This window comes from Erinaceus europaeus, chromosome 8 (genome assembly GCF_950295315.1).
Source record: "Erinaceus europaeus chromosome 8, mEriEur2.1, whole genome shotgun sequence".
NCBI classification, from domain to species: Eukaryota; Metazoa; Chordata; class Mammalia; order Eulipotyphla; family Erinaceidae; genus Erinaceus; species Erinaceus europaeus.
The window spans coordinates 39,566,093-39,585,596 of record NC_080169.1 but is presented as its reverse complement, the minus strand read 5'-3'; the positions used below and the strand labels follow the sequence as shown (position 1 = coordinate 39,585,596).

Here is a 19,504-nt window from a genome sequence, read left to right as displayed (position 1 = left end):
CTTTTCAGTCACCAGGTTCCTGATGTCATCAGGATGCCGGCCAGGCTTCCCTGGACTGAAGACCCCACCAATGTGTCCTGGAGCTCAGCTTCCCCAGAGACACACCCTACTAGGGAAAGAGAGAGGCAGACTGGGAGTATGGACCGACCAGTCAACACCCATGTTAAGAGGAGAAGCAATTACAGAAGCCAGACCTTCTACCTTCTGCAACCCACAATGACCCTGGGTCCATGCTCCCAGAGGGACAGAGAGTGGGAAAGCTATCAGGGGAGGGGGCGGGATATGGAGATTGGGTGGTGGGAATTGTGTGAGTTGTACCCCTCCTACCCTATGGTTTTGTTAATTAATCCTTTCTTAAATAAAAAAGAAAAAAGTATAAAAAATAAATAAAGGTAAGTTAAGTAGAAAGCAGTCTCTAAAAATGAAAAATACAAAAAATTCTAGCAAGGATGGCAAAAATAAAGAAACTGTCTTAATTTTTCTTATAATTAGTAGGTATATTTAAGTAATAAAGTGGCAATGTATTACTTATATAAAATTTTTCAGAAACTATGACTTCATGAGCTGCATTTGTGTATGAATAGTATTGTTCTTCTTACAACTTGGGTGGGTGGGTGGGATGGGACACAGTCTTTTGGTGGTGGGAATGGTGTTTATGTACACTCCTAATAAAGTGTACTCATATAAATCACTAGTTAATTAATATGAGAGTGGGAAAATTGATTGTATGTCTCGAAATTTTTAAAACACAGACTGAGTCTTTTTAATATATAGGCTGTGTATTTGATATGCGGACTCTCTCAAAAGCCTAGACCAAGCAGATCAGAAACAACCGGTGGCACAGCTATAGACAAGATACTGGGTACTATACAGCAAACCCTAACAAAAGGACTGTTCAAAGTTAACCCAATTACCAAATAATGTGATGATAACAATAACTATCCATTGTCTTCTTGAGCCCTAAGACAGCAGGAACCTCACATTTCCACTATAGAGCTTATATTTACCCCAGTCCTGGAACCATAGGGTGGGGCCCACTTTCCCGCATGCCTCTCTCAATTCATATCAAATAATATTGCATCTGCGGATCGCAACCTAATCAACGCAATGATTGCCACCTCAACATGCTTCAGCTCAGACTGTGTCCAGAGACTTCAGGTGTGGAATGACAACCCTTCAGCTTCATTACTCGGGTGAGACTTTTCCTTTTATAGTATTCTCTAATTCCATCCCAGGTGGTTCACTTTCTAACAAAGTCTCAAAACCTAGATATAGACCAGTTTCTGTGAGAGACAGCATATGTTCACACGTATCTATAAACTACTGCAAAATATATACCTGAAAGCAGAAGTACACTAGAGTTTGCAGTGAGTATACCCCCCCCCCAACACTTCCTCTCCACTGTTCCAACCTTTGGGTCCATGATTGCTCAACAATTTGTTTGGCTTCGTATGTTAACTCTCTTTTCAGCCACCAGGTTCCAGATGCCATCAGGATGCCGGCCAGGCTTACCTGGGCTGAAGACCCCACCAATGTGTCCTGGAGCTCCGCTTCTCCAGAGACACACCCTACTAGGGAAAGAGAGAGGCAGACTGGAGTATGGACCGACCAGTCAACGCCCATGTTCAGCGGGGAAGCAGTTACAGAAGCCAGACCTTCCACCTTCTGCAACCCACAATGACCCTGGGTCCATGCTCCCAGAGGGATAGAGAATGGGAAAGCTACCTAGTAGGAGATAGTATATAGAGACTGGGTGGTGGGAAATTGTGTGGAGTTGTACCCCTCCTATCCTATGGTTTTGTTAATGTATACTTTCTTAAATAAAAAATAAATTAAAAAATAAAAAATAAATAAAAAAGAATAGGAAAGCTATCAGGGGAGGGAATGGGATAGAGTTCTGATGGTGGGAATTGTGTGAAGTTTTACCCCTCTTACCCTATGGTTTAGTCAATGTTTCCTTTTTATAAATAAAATTTTTTTAAAGTGCAACAAAAATGAGCATTCTTATGAATTTTATTCATTTAAACGAACTGTTACCCACATATTATTCACTTGAAACAGCTAAGTCCACACATCCATCATCTTGGTTATTTTCAGACAGGTCATAGATAGCATAAATGTCAGTTAAAGAATGTAAATGAATATTTTTTACTTTCATAAATACATTAAAGTTCACACAATTATTTTAATTGAATTATTCTCATTGAGTTGTATTCCAGGATTCCTCCTTGAGCATAACAGAAAGGAGTAGACTTACAAGTATATTATTCTGCGTGAATTTTGCATAACTCTGTTTATACTTGAGAATGCTCTTTGAGAAGGTATAATGAAATATGAGCACTATTTATCAAATGAATCACTAAGGAGAAAACACTGAAAGGAACTAGTATAACCAACTGGAAACAAGCTATTCAAAAAATAAAGCTTAATATTATAATGAAGAAAATGAAAATTGTTTTATTTTAGATTAGGAGTAAACTAAGTTTAAAATATATAATTTTACAGGCATATTGAATTTACAGGCATATTAAATTTTAAACACATGATTTTCAAGTATAATGCTCATCCAAAAATTTGTATCTAATTTGGAAAAGTAAGTTGTGTTTACTTCTGGACTAATGCATATCCTAAAGCAATTTTTCTTTCAGCAGAGGGTCAATTCTGGAAAATACAATTTCTTCCTTCCTTTTCACTCTCTCTCTTTTTGCCACCAGGATTATCACTAGGGCTCAGTGCTGGCACTATGAACCTAGTGCTTCTTGGGTGTTTATTTGTTTGTTTTGTTTGTTTGTTTGTTATATCAGAGCAAAGCTCTGCTCTGACTGATGGTGATGTGGGGGATTGAACCTGGGACTTTGGAGCTTAAGGCATGAGAGTCTCTTTACATAACCATTATGCTATCTACCCTCAACTCTGGTCATGTTTATTTATTTATTTATTTATTTGATAGTACAGAGAGAAATTGGGGAGGATGATAGAAAGGGAGAAAGAAAGAGAGAGACCTGCAGACCTATTTCATCTCTCTGATGAAGTGTCCCTGCTACAGGTGCTGAGGAGGGGATCAAACCTGGGTCCTTAAGGATCTTTGTTCATGTGCACTTAACCAAGAGTCTGTCTCCAAAAGCACCATTTCTAAGAAACAATTAATTAAAGTGATGGAATTTTTTCTCTTAGTTTTTATACATTTCCTCAGGATAGACTTGTAAAGAATTTTTGTTAATTTTTAATATTTATATGTTCTTCAAAAGTCAGCATTTCTCAAGGACAAGCAACTTACAGCATTTCTGATTTCCAATTACTATATTTTATATATTTTTTATTTATTATTGTTGTTATTGAATAGGACAGAGAGAAATGGAGAGAGGAGGGGAAAACAGAAAGGGAGAGAGAAAGACACCTACAGACCTACTTCACCACCTGTGAAGCGACTCCCTGCAGATGAGGAGCTGGGGGTCTTGAACCAGGGTCCTTACTCCAATCTAGGTGCACTTAACCCACTGCACTACCACCTGATTGCTATATTCTATAAATTAAAATAAAGTGCTCAGGAAAAATTTAGAGAGTAACAAAGTTTCTTGATTTAATCCCATTTATCATCAATTTTTAATGTTCTAGTCTCTATGCATCTATATAAATTTCTTTATATTGACTGTAATCAGATTTATGCTCAACAATACAGTGTTAAGATTTTTGGTCTTCACTTTCCTAAACTATATTTACCACAGATCTAAAGCAATAAAGCAAAAATGGAAATGGACTATTCGATTGAGGCATATAAAGAAACAATCATTCTCACTTTGGAGCCTCAGATACGAGAGTCTCTACATAACCATTATGCTATCTACCCCCACCCTATGCATACAGTTTTCATCATTCGAAAGTCTCATAGATCACTGTTGGCATGGCACAGCTTAAATAAAATAAAATGTTTGGGGTCACAACACAGGAAAGATGTGTGGAATGAGGCAGCGTAATCAATAGAATGAAGAGAGAGAAATGAGGTAAAAAAGTCAAAAAATAGAAAATCTGGAAAGAAGTCCCTAAGAAAAGGGATAAAGATTCACCTTTGTGAAGTTAGTTTTCCCTGACATTTGGTTTAGTTTGGAAATCATTATTAATTTCTTCTGATGCAACAACTGATTCTTCTAGATGACAAGTTTATTTTTAGAAAGAACTCAAGTGCCCCACTGGAATGGAAATGGTGGAAATTTAACCATTCTCTTCACATATTTCAATGAATAGTGGCCTTGTGTAGCCACCCTCCTTAGCCATGGTATTTCTGGAGGTTTCTAAGAGTCACTGATTAAGGTACTTATCATTGCTTAGTAAATTTCTTAAAATTGTTTGTCTAAAAGGTAAACATCAAACAAGACACAAAATTCTCTGATTAAAAATCAAGCTGATAAAACAGAAGTTGGAGTTTATTTTAATAATAGAGTTTTGATATGGAATGATGAAAAGGTTCTGAGATGTTTGCCCAGCAGTGTGCCACTGAAACAAAACCTTAAGAATAGTTAAAGTGGGGGAGAAAAAACTATTAAAGTTCTGGTTAAAATATTTTAACATTATTGAAAAAAACTGAAATGAATAAATAAATGAATCTTATCAGTGAGAATTTAGCTATCATTCTGTTTGTATCTCTTTCTCTTTCATCACTGATGAAGTTTCATGGCCCAAGCTGACTACTTTCTTAGAGAGAAGGGGGTGGGATGGAGAGGTGTAGTAGAGGGAAGACAACAAAACAGTGAATCTTCCTCCAGTAATGGGGGGGGGGGCTAGCTAGACTTAAACCTGTATTTACATGGCAAAGCAGGCTCACTATCCAAGTGAACCATTTTGTCAGTCCTTAGTAAAAGCCTCTTAAAATCCTTGACAACTGGGAAATTCAAGAGACAAACAGAAGTTGAAAATCTTACTAGAAAACATCTGTTACTTGGCAGGCAGTCCATTAGTTTTATGATACTAGGTATGAAAATATGGATCTTATCAATATGTAAGATAGCAAACACATCTTGCTGGTGTTGTAATGCCCCTTATAAAACTATCAATGGTCTAGAAAAATGAAACATGTTAGAGGTTAAGTGGCCCTAACAGAATAAATTTATACTAGGTCAGTTACATAGTCTAGATGCCATTTATGCCTTTTGCTTTCCTATCTGTACTTTGAGTCAACAGCTGCCATTAGCTAGTAGAATGGTAACACATAGCAAAAGAAATAAACCAACAGGCACTGTACAAGCAAAATGTTCACCCTACAATTAAAGGAGGTTGAGTACCCCATGAATCACTCCCCCATACATCCTCTGAAAAGCCCTGGAGCCAGACCTCAGGGAAAGGAACTCAAGGAAAACCAATGATCATTTCCATTTGTGTTACTACAACCAGAAATCAGAAAATGAAGCCAAAATTTAAATCAAAGCAGGTGATAACTTATAAATCTACAATAAAAAAGTGATCATTTACTCCAGGATTTTTATAAACTATATAATAAATAATTACACATAGATTATAGCTTCAGTCTCCTATCAGCATTCATGTGTTTCGTTGTAAACATCCTAAAACATTGGAATATGAACACATGTACACTCATGAATCACAGTGATTTGTCTCCAAGTGTATCAGTCAAATACAAAGAATAGGACCGTTTTTTTTAAGTTAAATTTTATTTTCCTTGGCTACTACACTGAATTGTGATCAATTCATATAGGGACTCTATTTCTGCTGATATCACAACGTCACAAAATCACCTCATGAACTGAGCACCTCATGATAAAATGGCATTGACACATGCAAGAACAGAATCTGGAAATAGAAAGCCAACTAAAGAGAAAGAATGAATGAATGGGAAAAAAAAAGCAAAGTAAAACTCAAGCAATGAGTCACTATACTTACAACTTTCAGCCTGATAGTCTGGCACAAACTGCTCATCATTGTCAGGTACCTGAGCTGAAGGGAAAAAAAAAAAAAAATTTAAGTAAGAAAGAAACTGCCAAAGCATAAGGAATGTCATATAAGATCTTTCTAGTATGAGATCAAATCCTATGATTATTTGCCAATGAGTTCCTATTTAAAATGTTATTGACAGCAGAATTTGGGAGGAAATAAAACGATCATCTATGTCAACTGGAAAATCTATATATGTCAAGAATATAATGGTGGCAGTTGTCATCCCTCTGAATTTCACCTTCCAGATGGAAATAAAATAGGTGTGGTAAATAAAGGAAGCTATAGAATTCCTAATAGCTGCAGGGATTTTTTCTACAAAAAAGAAACAAAAGATTTTTCAATGCATGCAGTGCCAGTGTTTAAGCAGTCCATTTAAATTAAGCAAATGTGCTTTCTTTCAAATGATGTGTAGTTATCACAAACACACACCTCTGCTACTTTAGAAATACCTTTTGTGTGTTAACTCTACTGCAAACTAGTTGGTCATAAATAAATTAGTTTGTGCTGACCTTGACTAAGATACTACAAAGTGGTATTAATGAAGACATTGCAATTAATTTTGGTCATATCTAATGAAGTATTATTTGATCATCATCAAGATAAAAAAATTTAAAAAACATAAGTAAACTCCATTTTTCCATACAAAAATAACTTCCTGGCTACTGTTCAGCACTAAAGAAAAAAATATCACATTAATGTCAGATGACTTCCTTATTTTCAGCAAAGGAAAAAAAAATAATAATAAGGATGTAAATGCAGCTGGCAACAACAATATGCAAACACACTTTTTCACTTCAACATTATGTAATCACAGCTGTCTTAAAACATTAAAACAGGTTATTCAACTGAAAGAAGGCTGTAAAAATTAGTTTTTACATCTGCACAAGTATACATGTTCACCTCACACAAAACTTATATAAAATAGAAGATAACTGCACTATTTTTCATTTCATAAAAAAATAGAATTATTACCCTAATTAACTTTACACAGTATCTATCAAGCTCTTCTTTATCAGTATTACCTAAGAGTGAACTTTTTATTCACTCAAGTCACATTAAAATGGATACTAATTTTTAGAAAGAATCAATTATAAGTAGAAATATTAAAATAATTAGTTCTGTTGAAAAGTTTTGTGTGGAAAACTAATCAGTTACAAAAACTTCTGCATAAAAGAAATCTACATAAAATTCAACAATAAAAGGAAGCTATAACACACTCACAAGTAAAGGTTATTGTTTTACTATCTTATCTAATATTATTTTAAAACAACAAATATTTGGCTGAATAAGTTGTTCTCATAATAAAACAGAACCAAAAATAATTGTGTCTGTTTTCAAAATATAAGCAGAATGACACAAAAGGTGCTTTCTAACAACTTTGTTCTATAAACCAATGCTTAAGTTTATTAAAGACAAAGACTACCCTCTGTTAGCTACCAAATAAAACCAAAAACATTAAGAACTTTTTTCCAAATTATAACTGAAGCCTAAATGATTAGCCTGTATTAGAATAAGAGAGTTTGCTTTTTTCTATTATTAAGATAAGCTTCAAATCATATGCCTATGATTTGTTAGCTGCTTAAAGTATGCAAAATTACTTTTCCTCTATGACTATTATACTCATCATTAAATGAAATAATCTAAATACAATCACTGACACAAAAACTGTCATGTATTTCTGACCCTCACAATCCACCTTTTTCTTTCAATCCACACACAAGAATGATTATTTCAATTATTACAGTGAAAATTTAGTATTTTCTCACAAACTATATTGGAGAGGAATAAAAATAATAGGTAAGAATTATACATTAGCAGTGAGCTGGATTTTTCTCATAGGTTCATGTATTGTAAGTACAGTAATAAAGTAAAACCATTTCAAATAGGCCACGGAGATAGCTCAAAGTGTAGAACACAGAATTTCCCTGCCTTGCGGGCCCAGATTTAATCAGTGTCACTGCCATATGTGAGAGCTGATCTGGTGAGTCTATCTCTTTTTTTTTCTCTCATATAAATAAATCAATCTTGAAAATAAGTGAGGCTTCATACTCAAAAATTTAAAAACTGTTGTTTATTACCTATTAATACCTAACAATGGGTAGACATAATCTAAGCCTACATGTTTTGCCAATACCATGTTCTGTTTTCCTTCTAGATTACTAAACAGATATAAATATTAAAATTTAGAAATATCAACCACAGCTATTATTATGCTTTTTAAAAGTCAACATTTACAAGAATCCCATAAAAACTGTAATGGTGCTTTTACAGGAATAGTTCTAAATAGCTACTGAGTATAAATACATATTTATACCTGAGTATGCTGGTATGAATGTCCTAAAGAACAAACCTCTTTTCCTTACTATTCTAAAATGAGGTTGATACTCCATGATATATATCACTTCAAGAGAAGTATAAAAATCTAATGGAGGTGTGATAGATGTTAACTATTTGGGGAGAGGAGGGGTTTGAGGGATGGGAAGTAGAAGAAACTAGAAGTTAAATCTCACAAATTTACAGGAAATAGCTGCATACTAACAATTTGTAAAAAGAATATGAATTGCTATAAAAGTTGCTATTTCTGTTCTAACTCCTTAATATACTGAATAAATACTTCACACTTATGCCTGAACATATTACAGAATTTTAACAAAAAACATATGACTCACATTTTCACAGCAGCTAATCTTAAGAAACTGAATAGACCAAATGAAGTAGCATGCTACTTAAAAAGACAAAGGCTTAAGTATACCTTTCATTTCAAGTCAGAGTGAAAGGAAAGTAGTTCACTGAAAACACAAGTTGGATCCGGGCAAGGAAAATATGACAAAGTATTGCCACACTTGTATCATACATTTCTTTTTTTTCTTAAATTCAAAGGAATTCTACAAAGTAGTGAACTATGACTGGGTGAAAAACTGCAGTAAGGCATACCAACTCCAAAGAGGAAAATTAACAATAGAAGCTAATCTGGAAAAAAAAAAACAAAGTTGCTTCTTTTCACTACTCTATTATATAAAGTATGCTTGGAGTAATCACCTTCAGGGAATGAAGATGTTTCCTCACACTGTGTAATTAAAGAGGAAGGGAAGAGAAAGAAGAGAGACCAAAAGACCAGTAAAAGGCTTTCAAGGTTAAGTATGTAGGTTTTATTGGTAATAACTCTATGAGTTCATTGCACACTAATAAACATGTTGCCATCAAGTCTCAGGACTTTGGCTTTAAAAGGGTAGTATCTGTACTATTGGCTATATAACTTGCCCAGATTATTATCTAAAGTTAGTTTTTTTTTCTCTTTTGACTAAATTAGTACACAGTAATACATATTATGACCTCATGAAAATACCTGTAATAATATATGCTGTAAATTGCTAATTCTCATTTGCAATTTTAATGAACATTCATAACTAGCATCTCCTTAGGGATGAGTATTAAGTAGAGTTCACCTTTAGTTTATTTGAACTTTAAGCTTTCAAAGTAAAGCAATCATTACTTAAGAGCATTTAAATAGTTTCCAAGGCTGGCCAGAGACAAACAAAAACTCCCTTTTTCTTCCAAGCTAGTTAACTGTTGAATTTTCTTTAAAAGTTGGGGGGGGGGGGGGAGTGGAAAAATTACAAATGAAACAAACATCAGGTATAAAAGGGGTTAACGCTTAATTAAAACCAGTTCTATCCACTCTAACAATGACCTGGAGCCAAACAAGGCGGAAGAAGTATGAGTCATTCTTTCTGCCCATGAATGAGACAGCTGATCTTCTCAGCAATTCCTCCAGACAAGCAGGCAGAACTTCTGCCTCCATTCACAAAAACATAGTCCAGCCTCAGCCATGTGGCCCAACCACAATCTTTTCATGTCACACCCTTCCTTCTTGCTAAAGTAAGTCAACTTGAACTTGCAATATAAACACATCAATTTTATTGCTGTATCTCAAATACAATTCAGATCCCTTAAGGTACATATTTAAATAAATGACCTTTACAAAATTAAACACACACACACACACACACATACTCTTAACTCATCTTCCTTTAAAGTGTAACTTGGCACAGAAACTTGAATATACAAAACTACAGAAAGGAGGGAGGAAGGAATAAAAGGAAAGACACAAAAAATAAGCTATAGTGAATTGTTAACAAATTTTGTTTGGGTCAAAGAGAAATATTTCTCTAAAGAAATTTAATTTTTAAAAAAGTATGACAAGAAAGTTAACTTTTGCACAGTAGCATTCTATTTAATTTTTAAAATGTAGCTTTAGGCCATGGAATGAAATAATCATGAGAACACTAAACCTGGTTTTACCCCACATTCATGTTAAACATTAAAATGATTACACCTATGTATAAGCATTAATTAATACTGAAGCATAAACATATTTCAATGGACTTACAAAGGGCACTATTTTCCAGTGACAGAAACAGCTTTAAAGGTAGATAAAAACATTCTTTTATTTACTCAAGAAAGAAAAAAATAGTAAGCTTATTTGTCATTAGTGTCAAGTCTGCTTCAATTTCTAACTAAACTGTCCAGTAGTAGTAGAAAGCTACAAGAATAGCTAAATGCTGCTGCATCTGGCCAAATATTTTCTCTAATGCACAGGTCTGATTTTATTGTTGTTGCTGTTATTATTTACTCAAAATTGTACATATGTCAAAGGGCATATACAGTTTTACTAAAGAAATTACAAAAGATTATAGATTTCCAGTAACTGAAGTTGAAAAGCTCAGCAAGATAGCATTTATTACAGTCTTCTGGAAGAAAAAAAACTGTGGTCACACCAAATTCATATTTTTTAAAACGTTTCTATTTTGCTAACAGGTGCTAGATTAAAAGACATTTATATACAGTTGCAAGAAATATTTTTTAAAATAAAGTTAATTTCCTCTACCCTCTGTCTTCAAATCAAGTTCTAAAGAAAGTTTTTCATGGAACAACAACAACAACAAAAAAGTATAATAACCCTCCATCCTTCCTTAAGCACACATATGTGCATGCACACACACACAGACACACTCCATCCTTCCTTAAACACACATATGTGCATGCACACACACACACAAAATAATGCACACAAAAATAATTACTTAATTCTAAGAAACTGTAAAAACTGATCTTAAGCTTACTTCTCAGTAACTTTTCTATGTAAGTCACATGAAATAAAAGGATTGTTAAAGTACTTACTGAATCACCTGGAAAAAAATAATGAAATACAACCACTTTTATTTTACATTAAAAAAAAAAAAACTTTTGAAAAAATAAATGCACATATCTGTGCATTGTACATGACATATTAGACAAGTAGAAATTATACACTATTTACTGAACTTTGTAATAAATATTTTAATATGAATTTAGTATCAGTCACACAGTTGAATACAAATACACTGATATCTCTATTTCTAAGTCAACCCACTATTTGAATGTCACCTAAGACAAAAGGAATACAAGATTTATCTGTGATTAATAATAACCTTTGGTTTTGAAAGGTTTTCATTAAAGATAAAACTTAACTCAGTTATAGTAGTGGCAGTGAGAATCCCATCACATACAGCATACTCTAATAGTGGTGAGTCACTTCATGAAAGGGAAAATCAAGAATATATAGGTCTACATCATATATAACATTCAAAATTGTCTATAAATTTACATTAGATTTATGTGAAACTTAATTTCTCTTTCAGCTGCTGAAAAGCCTGAATAAGTAACTTTAGAAAAATGAAATCCATCTTTAATGGAATCTTACATCCTTCTATTTCTGTACTACATGCATGAAGGATATGTTTTTACACCAAATCTCTAGGACACATTTGCTAAATCATCACTTTAAACAGGTTTTTAATAATAAGACATAACCACAATGTTGACAGGATTGATATTTAAACTCACTGTTTCACTGAATCAAATAATTGAAATTGCCTTTCTGCCAGTAGCAATCTAATTCAAAAAAACAAAGAATCAATAAAGAATTGTACGTAGTTAAATTATAATATTAAGTAACTGGCAAAAATTTAAAATAAGCATGTTCTCTAATTTTATTTTAATTTCTTCAGAGGTATTAAAATATTAGCTATTCAATTTTTTTCAAAATAAGAAATGATCGCTTCAAATTGTGGTATATAGTTCAGAATATATAAAATTCCCACATTAGTATTTGGAAAGTGATAGTAATACAAAGTTAATTTTTTTACAAATGCATTTTACATATTGCACGGAAATTAAATTTGGGAAAGAGAACAAGTGCAATATTATGGAGGACTTGGTGAATTTGAAATATGTTTCAATCCCACGCTGAAGAAGTCCTACCTCTTCTACTTCATTTTACCCTACATATAAAACACAGTTCATAATTAATAGTAAAATTAACATAAGATTAATCCATATGTTGCACTGTTGTTCTGATTTACAATAATTCTTATAAGCAAATAATGAAGAAAGCTAGAATAAATCATTTCCTAAATATTCAGTGGCATTGACAATTTTTTACAAATGTGATTTTCATATAACATATAACAACTAATTTGAGTTTGTGTCTAGTAAGATTATCATCAAACCTGTTTAACTTACTTATAGAAGTCTAACTTATGGGGGAAAAAAAACTGGTTAACTGTCAGTGATCTATTTAAAAGGATCAAGATGCTTTAAAACTCCATGGTAATTTTCCTAGCTACAAGTATTATGAAAAATACCTGCCAGTATTCAATATTTTGATTTTTGAAAGTCTGCAAGGACATAAATAGACAAATAAAACTACAGGAAAGATATTGTAATTTTCCAATCTCTTAGTTAATGTTAGATGAGCAATAAGTAAAATCAAAATGATAATTCAAAATGATACAATTATGTGTAACAAATAAAATTAAAACTGTGGTCTATAAACTAGTAGTAAAGAGAGTCTCTTATACATGACTGGGTTATTCAAATCATATTAAAATTTTTGCTTAAATTATATTAAAAATAGCTAATGTAAACTATTTTAAAAACATGTTTAAATTATTATAAAATGCAATCTTTGTTTATAAGCAGTAGTCCACCTGGGCATACAGTAAAACACTCTAGGGATTAAATTCCTGAACTTATTTAAGCTTAATCACTTTTTTCTAAGTAAAAATCCATGTTTCTTCAAAAGAAGTCATTATTTCCTGGATGTATTTTACACAAACCTAGACCTTCAGATTTTATTTACAGTTACATCAACGTTCTTAGATCAGAAATACCTACTATAGAGTTGTAAAAGACAAATTTAGACAAATTATTCCAATCACTTCTCCAAGCAATAAAGAAACAAAAGATGTCAAAAGCAAAAGACTGTACTGAAACTGATTATAAGATAGTAAGAGTCTGTCACAGATTCCACATTTTAGAATTCCAGGAACAGAGCTGCTATGCACATTCAAAATCTGCCAGTAAATGCAACTGACTTGGAATCTATGAGATTTAAACATCTTAAGAAGCAACAAAACTCCCCATGCAATTAAAATAGATATTTTAATTTATCTTGGATATGTGACTAAATCCCCTTATGATGTTCTCAGTCTTCAACTTTGTAAAACTATCAGGTAAAAGTTAAGAACCCTTGTGCAAATTTTTCTTGTAAAAGTTATGTTTGAATAAATAACTCCTGTTGCAATAATAAGTAATCTATTGCAGTAACTTTCATTTACAGAAACAAGCAAAATACTTTTAAATACAACTAAAACTTTCACAAATACTTACCTTCAGTGACATACAAATGCAGTTACCTTTTCAAAGGGCTACCAGTAAAGTTTTTATTTTAAATATATAGATATGTATATATTAAATGCTTTTTGCAAGAGTAGAGTATCAGTAAATGAAACTTATTTTAAATACTAAGAGCAAACAGATCAACTGTGGACAGGCATGACCATGGATAAAACCCAGCAACCTCCTCAAAGTAGCTACAGTTAACACTTGGGTTCCAATTAGAATCTCCCTCTTTTCTTTTAACCATCTTTTCTAAAAAAAAAAAAAATTAAAAAACTATATTTTTACCATAAAATATAAAAACTGAAATAATATAATTGTTCTCAATGTTTAAATATCTATAATATTCTCTTTGTGTTCTTCATAAAACAGAACAGAGTATAAAACTACGATTTCACATTTATTAAGACAAATCTAAAGGAAAAATTTCAAAATATGGATGCCAACAAAAAGCCTCTTAACACTAGGCATTTCTCAAGTTGTATAAAACTGTACTAAAGGAGTATTTCGTTGCTCCTATGAAATGAAGTTTCAGACCAAAAAAACAATAATAAATTACAGCACATTTCATCCAAAATAAAATTAATCCCTTTAAATAGCTCCTTGCTCCAATAAGTAAGTCCTATTAAAAATGGTATATTAGCAAAGGTCAATTCAACAAATATTATACAATATAACAAATAGAAAACATTTTTTAAATCCTCAAACCCCCCTAAAATTCATTTTAAAGTCGTACATTTCCTAAGTATTAGATACACACCTAATGTTCTGTGTTGTGAACAAGGTGGAAAGAAGACACTTGCACTTAAATCTTGAAGCATCCCGTCCTGATGAACCCAGAGAAACTAATTTCTGCCATCAGAAAAGTACTCCACCAGAACACCAAATAATGATATGCGCTGTTCTAAAGGAAACAGCAAGCAGGGTTCTGGCTCTAGGAGGTCTCTCGAGGTACAATAATATAAACCTGATCAATTGCAATTAAAATCTGAACGGAGGCTTAGAACTTGAAGTCTTGGTGCATTAGTTCTTGCCAAAAGCAGATGTGATTGTGAGCTGGAAGCAATATCTCCTGGTAATTTGTGATGACACAGGGTAGGGCAGCCCCAGATTCCCCAAAGACAAACTCATCAGAGGCTCTAATGTATGCATGACACATGAGGTGGCTCTTTTAGAGCTCAATTAATTGGGCTGAACATTAAGACAGCAAGTTCAGGACTTTCCTCCCCCACCCCTTTTTAAAGTTGCTTTCCCCCCTCCTTCCTTAAAGCTTTTTTTTTTTTGCCTTACCTTCTGCAAGCCAAGTTTCCTGTAATTGACTTAGATCTTGAAAGAGTTCTAAAAAAACAAGCCAAAGACATAAAAGATTTGCAAACCTTCAAGTTCTATTAAATGAAAATGTTTGCACTAAAATTGGTATACAGTGTCAGTCTAACTGGGAAAGTCAGCATTAAAACAATAGTATTCATAACTTAAATATCTCAATCATCTGCCCAGATTGATGACTATCAAACTTCTTTATAAAATTTTTTTAGTAAGTTGAATAGTATAAACAATCACCCGTTCTGTCTTTCTCTTTTATCTTTTTAAACAAATAGTTTAATAAATATGTTCAGAAAAACCAAACAACATATATGTACTAAAATTAACAAAAAGGATGAAGTGAAGGTTTGTCTAACCACAATAACTTTTCTTAATTATATAGAACTCTTGCTAAAATAGTATTTGGGAGAAGGAAAAAAAAATTGAAAACATTTTATTTATATATTTTGTATCTTAAAAACTGCAACAGTATCTAAGTTCAAGGTACTGTCATGTTTTTGATAGCTCAAAATTTAAAGAGATGCCTTTTACATATAAAGTTCTAATAGGAATTTTCTACATTAATAATTTTACAAAAATCAAAGATAATTCCCTGGAACCTGTCTATTATGAAGTCCAAAACCCTGTATTCTGTCAGAGTGAGGAAGACAGGGGTGTCTAGTAAGTAAGATTTGAGGAGGTTTCAGAATTCAACATACTAAATCTAAGTTACAAATGGAATTCTAATAAGCAAGTCTAAATATATTGTTTATTATGAATCTTCCATATGGATGAAATAATTTATAGTACATTCACCTTCCATTACCAGTTCATATAAAGAATTTGTCATCTATTTTACAAATAAATGTTATAATTATTAATTAGGCTTAATTATAATTCAGTTTGTTTTTATAACTTCAAGGCCTACAAACTTTAGCTTATAACCTCACAAGTTAAACATCAAAATTATCCATGAAAAGTTTGATAAGGTATGGTTTGGTATAAAAGGGGTAGAAAATCAAGCAATCAATCATTTATATTATTTAACTTCTAATAAAATAGAAAAAAATAATTAAGCAATGTACACAGCTGTTTAATCTGTCCTACTGTGACTAATACTTTTAAATTGTTACCTTAATGTATGGGATTAGTTATAAACCATGAGGACAAAAGTACTTAAACACAAATGAATGATATAAAGATGTCATTGTTAAGTTTTTATTTCATTAGTTTGTGACAGGGCCTTAAAATATTCTCCAATGCAGATTGTCACATTATGAAAATTGCTCCAACTAAAAATCTTAGTTAAATGCAGTCATTTACTGTTTATTATTTTTAAGATAAGACTGAAGTGCTCTTCTTTATTATGAGGGTGGGGAGAATAGGTAAAGACTGGGAATTCAGCCCAAATTCAAACCTCACCTTCTGAATCATGAGCCAGATCTCTGTTAATGAATTTTCTTTTCCTGACATTTGTTGGTTTCTCGTTACAATTTCTCCCACGCTGACTCTACAAAGGGAAAGAAAAACCTTTAAAAGAATGTAAACCTCAGATGTCACACACAGAAGAAAAAAAATGCATGCATACATAAGCCTACTGAATTTTTCTTCTGAATACGGAAAAAAAATTCATAGTATCAATTCTATCAACTCGTTTTCTAAATCCATTTGAAAGTGTCAGCTTTTGCTGAGAATTCAAAAACCAAGAAGTGTTGTTCCACTGCCCACCCTAACACAATACTATTCATCAGTCATATATTCATGGTATCTCAGCATCAAAACAACATTAAGCAATTGCACTTAAAGTCGTTTTTTGGAAGAATCAAAACTAGATTAAAATATAGTGGATTTTAGTCACTCTCTAATAACTAACCACCTCCTAAAAAAATACCAGAGTAGTGAACTATTTTTTTAATGAGAAAAAAAAAAGTAATGCCAAAAACACCCCATATAAACAAAAAAAAAAAGTGTCAGCATTTGTCTCAACTTCGTTCTTTTCAATGTGGCAGACAAACCCTGCCAAAAACTTTGAGCGCAGCAGCTGCTGCTGCTCTCCATCTCCTCTTCCACTCATCTTGGACACTTTAATCAGAAAAGGAGGTCTTAAAAATCAAAACTATGCCTTATCCAAATCACTGAAAGGTAAGCTCATTTTGAAGATAGGGCTTCTAGAGGCAGAGTCGCCCTACAGTGGCAACAAAGCAGATAAGTATCTGCAATTCCAACCCTCTTACCCCCTCCCTTCTCGTTCTCTCCCTCCTCCCTCCTCCCCCCCCCCAGTCAAGTTTATAAACAGCAACTTTAGACTGATCACTCACATTGGTGACCATGTAAGGCACTTGCTGGTCATAAAATCCATCCATTCTGCAGCTCTTCTCAAATCCCAGCTCAGTATTTTATATTTTGAGCATTTAGTTGGAGATTTCCTCGGGATCTGGACGTCTATCAACCTAGTGGGGAACAAGATGGCTTTTAGGCTAAAAAAAAAAAAAAAACATGAATGAAGCTCTTGAATTTGCATAGCTAATTACCCTCCGACAGTCCCATTCACAAAAATAACCCTCCCTGCACCGCCTCCTTCACCTGGTTCCAAAGAAAGCCAAGAGCGTCCACAATTTACATATTTTCGGCAGTAGCAAAAATCCGAACTAGAGACGATGTATTTGTTTACACTCTTGATGTTTCCCTGCGCGGTCCGTATAGCCTGGGCAGCTCTGATTCGCAAGCGTGTGCAAAACTAGCAATGGCGATCAACGAGACTTGCTTTGCACCTAACGGGACTAAAGAAACGGAGACATCTCTTTCGTAAGGACAGTTTTTGCAATACACAACCATGCAATTATCTGGAGAGACATAAAAAGTTGTTGGAAAGACCCACCTGAAGGCCACGGTAGGCGAACGGCAACAAAAATTCCCTCCAAATTTAATAAAAACATTAATTACTGCCCAGCACTTCCCCCTTGGAAGCCGAAAGCGCCTCTGACAGAGCTCAATTCAGTGGTTTTTCCTCTACTTCTCCTCCAGGGGCCTCCAATCCAAACTGATGGATCGCTGCCTCCCATTGGCTCCGCGTTTCTTTCACAAGATCAGATTTCGGGCTGTCAATCAGAAGGTCTGCTGCCCCTTCTCTGGAATCTCCCGCGTCCGGCTATCCAAGCCTTTACTCTGCTGACTTGCGCGGGAGTCCACTCCCTGAAAGCACCAAGTAGGCTATAGGACGCCTTTCTAATCCGCTACTTATTGTTACTGCGCTTGGAGACACTGAAACCTCGAGTATCAAGTCGCCAATGGTCCTTACTGGTGGTGTGCTTGGTGTATCACTGAACTGACTTCCCAAAGCACTTCGTAGGATTCTCACATACTCTAAAGAGCAGTCCACTAAATTCTTTGGTCTCTACTTTTCTCTCTTCAACCCACAATCTCCACACATACACACCCCGCCTTTCTAACCTCTTAAGGGGGAACATCCCACTCTTTATCCTTGCTCCCACTAACCTTTTCAGTCAAGTTTTCACCTTTACCAAACATCCACCACCATCAATGTAGTTAAGCTTAAGTATTTTTTGTTGACACCATCCTAAAGTCAAATAAGATCTTGTCGTTCGTGGTGCAGAAAAAAAAAAAAAAAAAAAAAGGTCAATAGGGGAAAGCACTTCTTCTTCTAGCGTTTGCCAGGGGAAAGCACTCAGAAGTAGGTACACTGTTATGAGTTTCAACGGGAAAACGGGGTGGGGAAGAGTTGTGAAAACCAAAGAACAATTTAGGTGAGTAAAAGTATAAAAATCTAATTTGTCCTACATGCACACTGGGACAAGGTGCTTCTACACCACTGGGGAAGTGCAGTGAAGCAGAGAGAGGAGGGGGTAGCTCGGATAACCAAGGAACCCGGAGCTTCCTGAGCTTTTGTTATGTATATACGGAGGCGGAGGGTGTCACTTACTGTACTTGACGCTTTCACTTCCTCTCCAGCTTTTTAAACCTCCCAGAGCTGTGAGTCAGGGGCGAGCCATGAGGGGGACTCAGGTTTCAAGGACTATAACTGGAACACTAAAAAGTGAGACTACATCTCCCAAGTCACTTGTCCTGACCCTCCTGTGGGATTTGGAGCTATAAAGAGTCACTTAAGAAGCCCCCGCCCAACAGGAGATGAGAGGCCGCGGGGATGGGACCAGGGACTCAACAGTGTTAAAATTCACTTGTGGTCCTGGAGACTAGCAGAGTTTCTTACTAAAGGACTTTTCTGGCATCTGTGCTGCCCCTTCGGGAACGTGCTACAATTCTCAATGTGTATTTGAATGTGCCCTTACTTCTATGTGAATGAAAGCATAAGATTCAACCCCGGAAACGGGGCGGGGGGGGGGCAGCAAGAAAAAAAGATCCAAGTTAAATAAACTTTAAAATGACTGAAAAAAAACCTGTCTATCACCATGAATACCCTAGAACTAGTAAATCTGGTGTTGTCAGTGCTAACATGCGCACCTACTAGCTTTTACAAAGGGTACTGCACTTTAACCCTGACCCGAGAGGGGGGGAA

The 19,504-nt window shown here is 34.3% G+C and overlaps 1 protein-coding gene across 8 annotated transcripts in view; it reads right to left on the bottom strand.

Annotated features, from left to right (window-relative positions):
- Positions 1–17,998, bottom strand: part of ETV1 (ETS variant transcription factor 1) — a 120,424-nt gene extending 102,426 nt beyond the window's left edge. Inside the window, exons 1-6 of one of the 8 annotated variants that reach the window (XM_007527707.3) lie at positions 17,849–17,993; positions 17,554–17,750; positions 17,289–17,420; positions 16,393–16,480; positions 14,959–15,006; positions 5,893–5,946 (exon numbers count right to left, since the gene is read on the bottom strand). In XM_007527707.3, the coding sequence (XP_007527769.2) occupies positions 5,893–5,946; positions 14,959–15,006; positions 16,393–16,480; positions 17,289–17,333 (235 nt within the window). In that variant the 5' untranslated portion in view covers positions 17,334–17,420; positions 17,554–17,750; positions 17,849–17,993. The other 7 variants (XM_060196163.1, XM_060196162.1, XM_007527706.3 and 4 more) reach the window with 7 other exon arrangements.
- Positions 17,999–19,504: the final 1,506 nt, after the last annotated feature.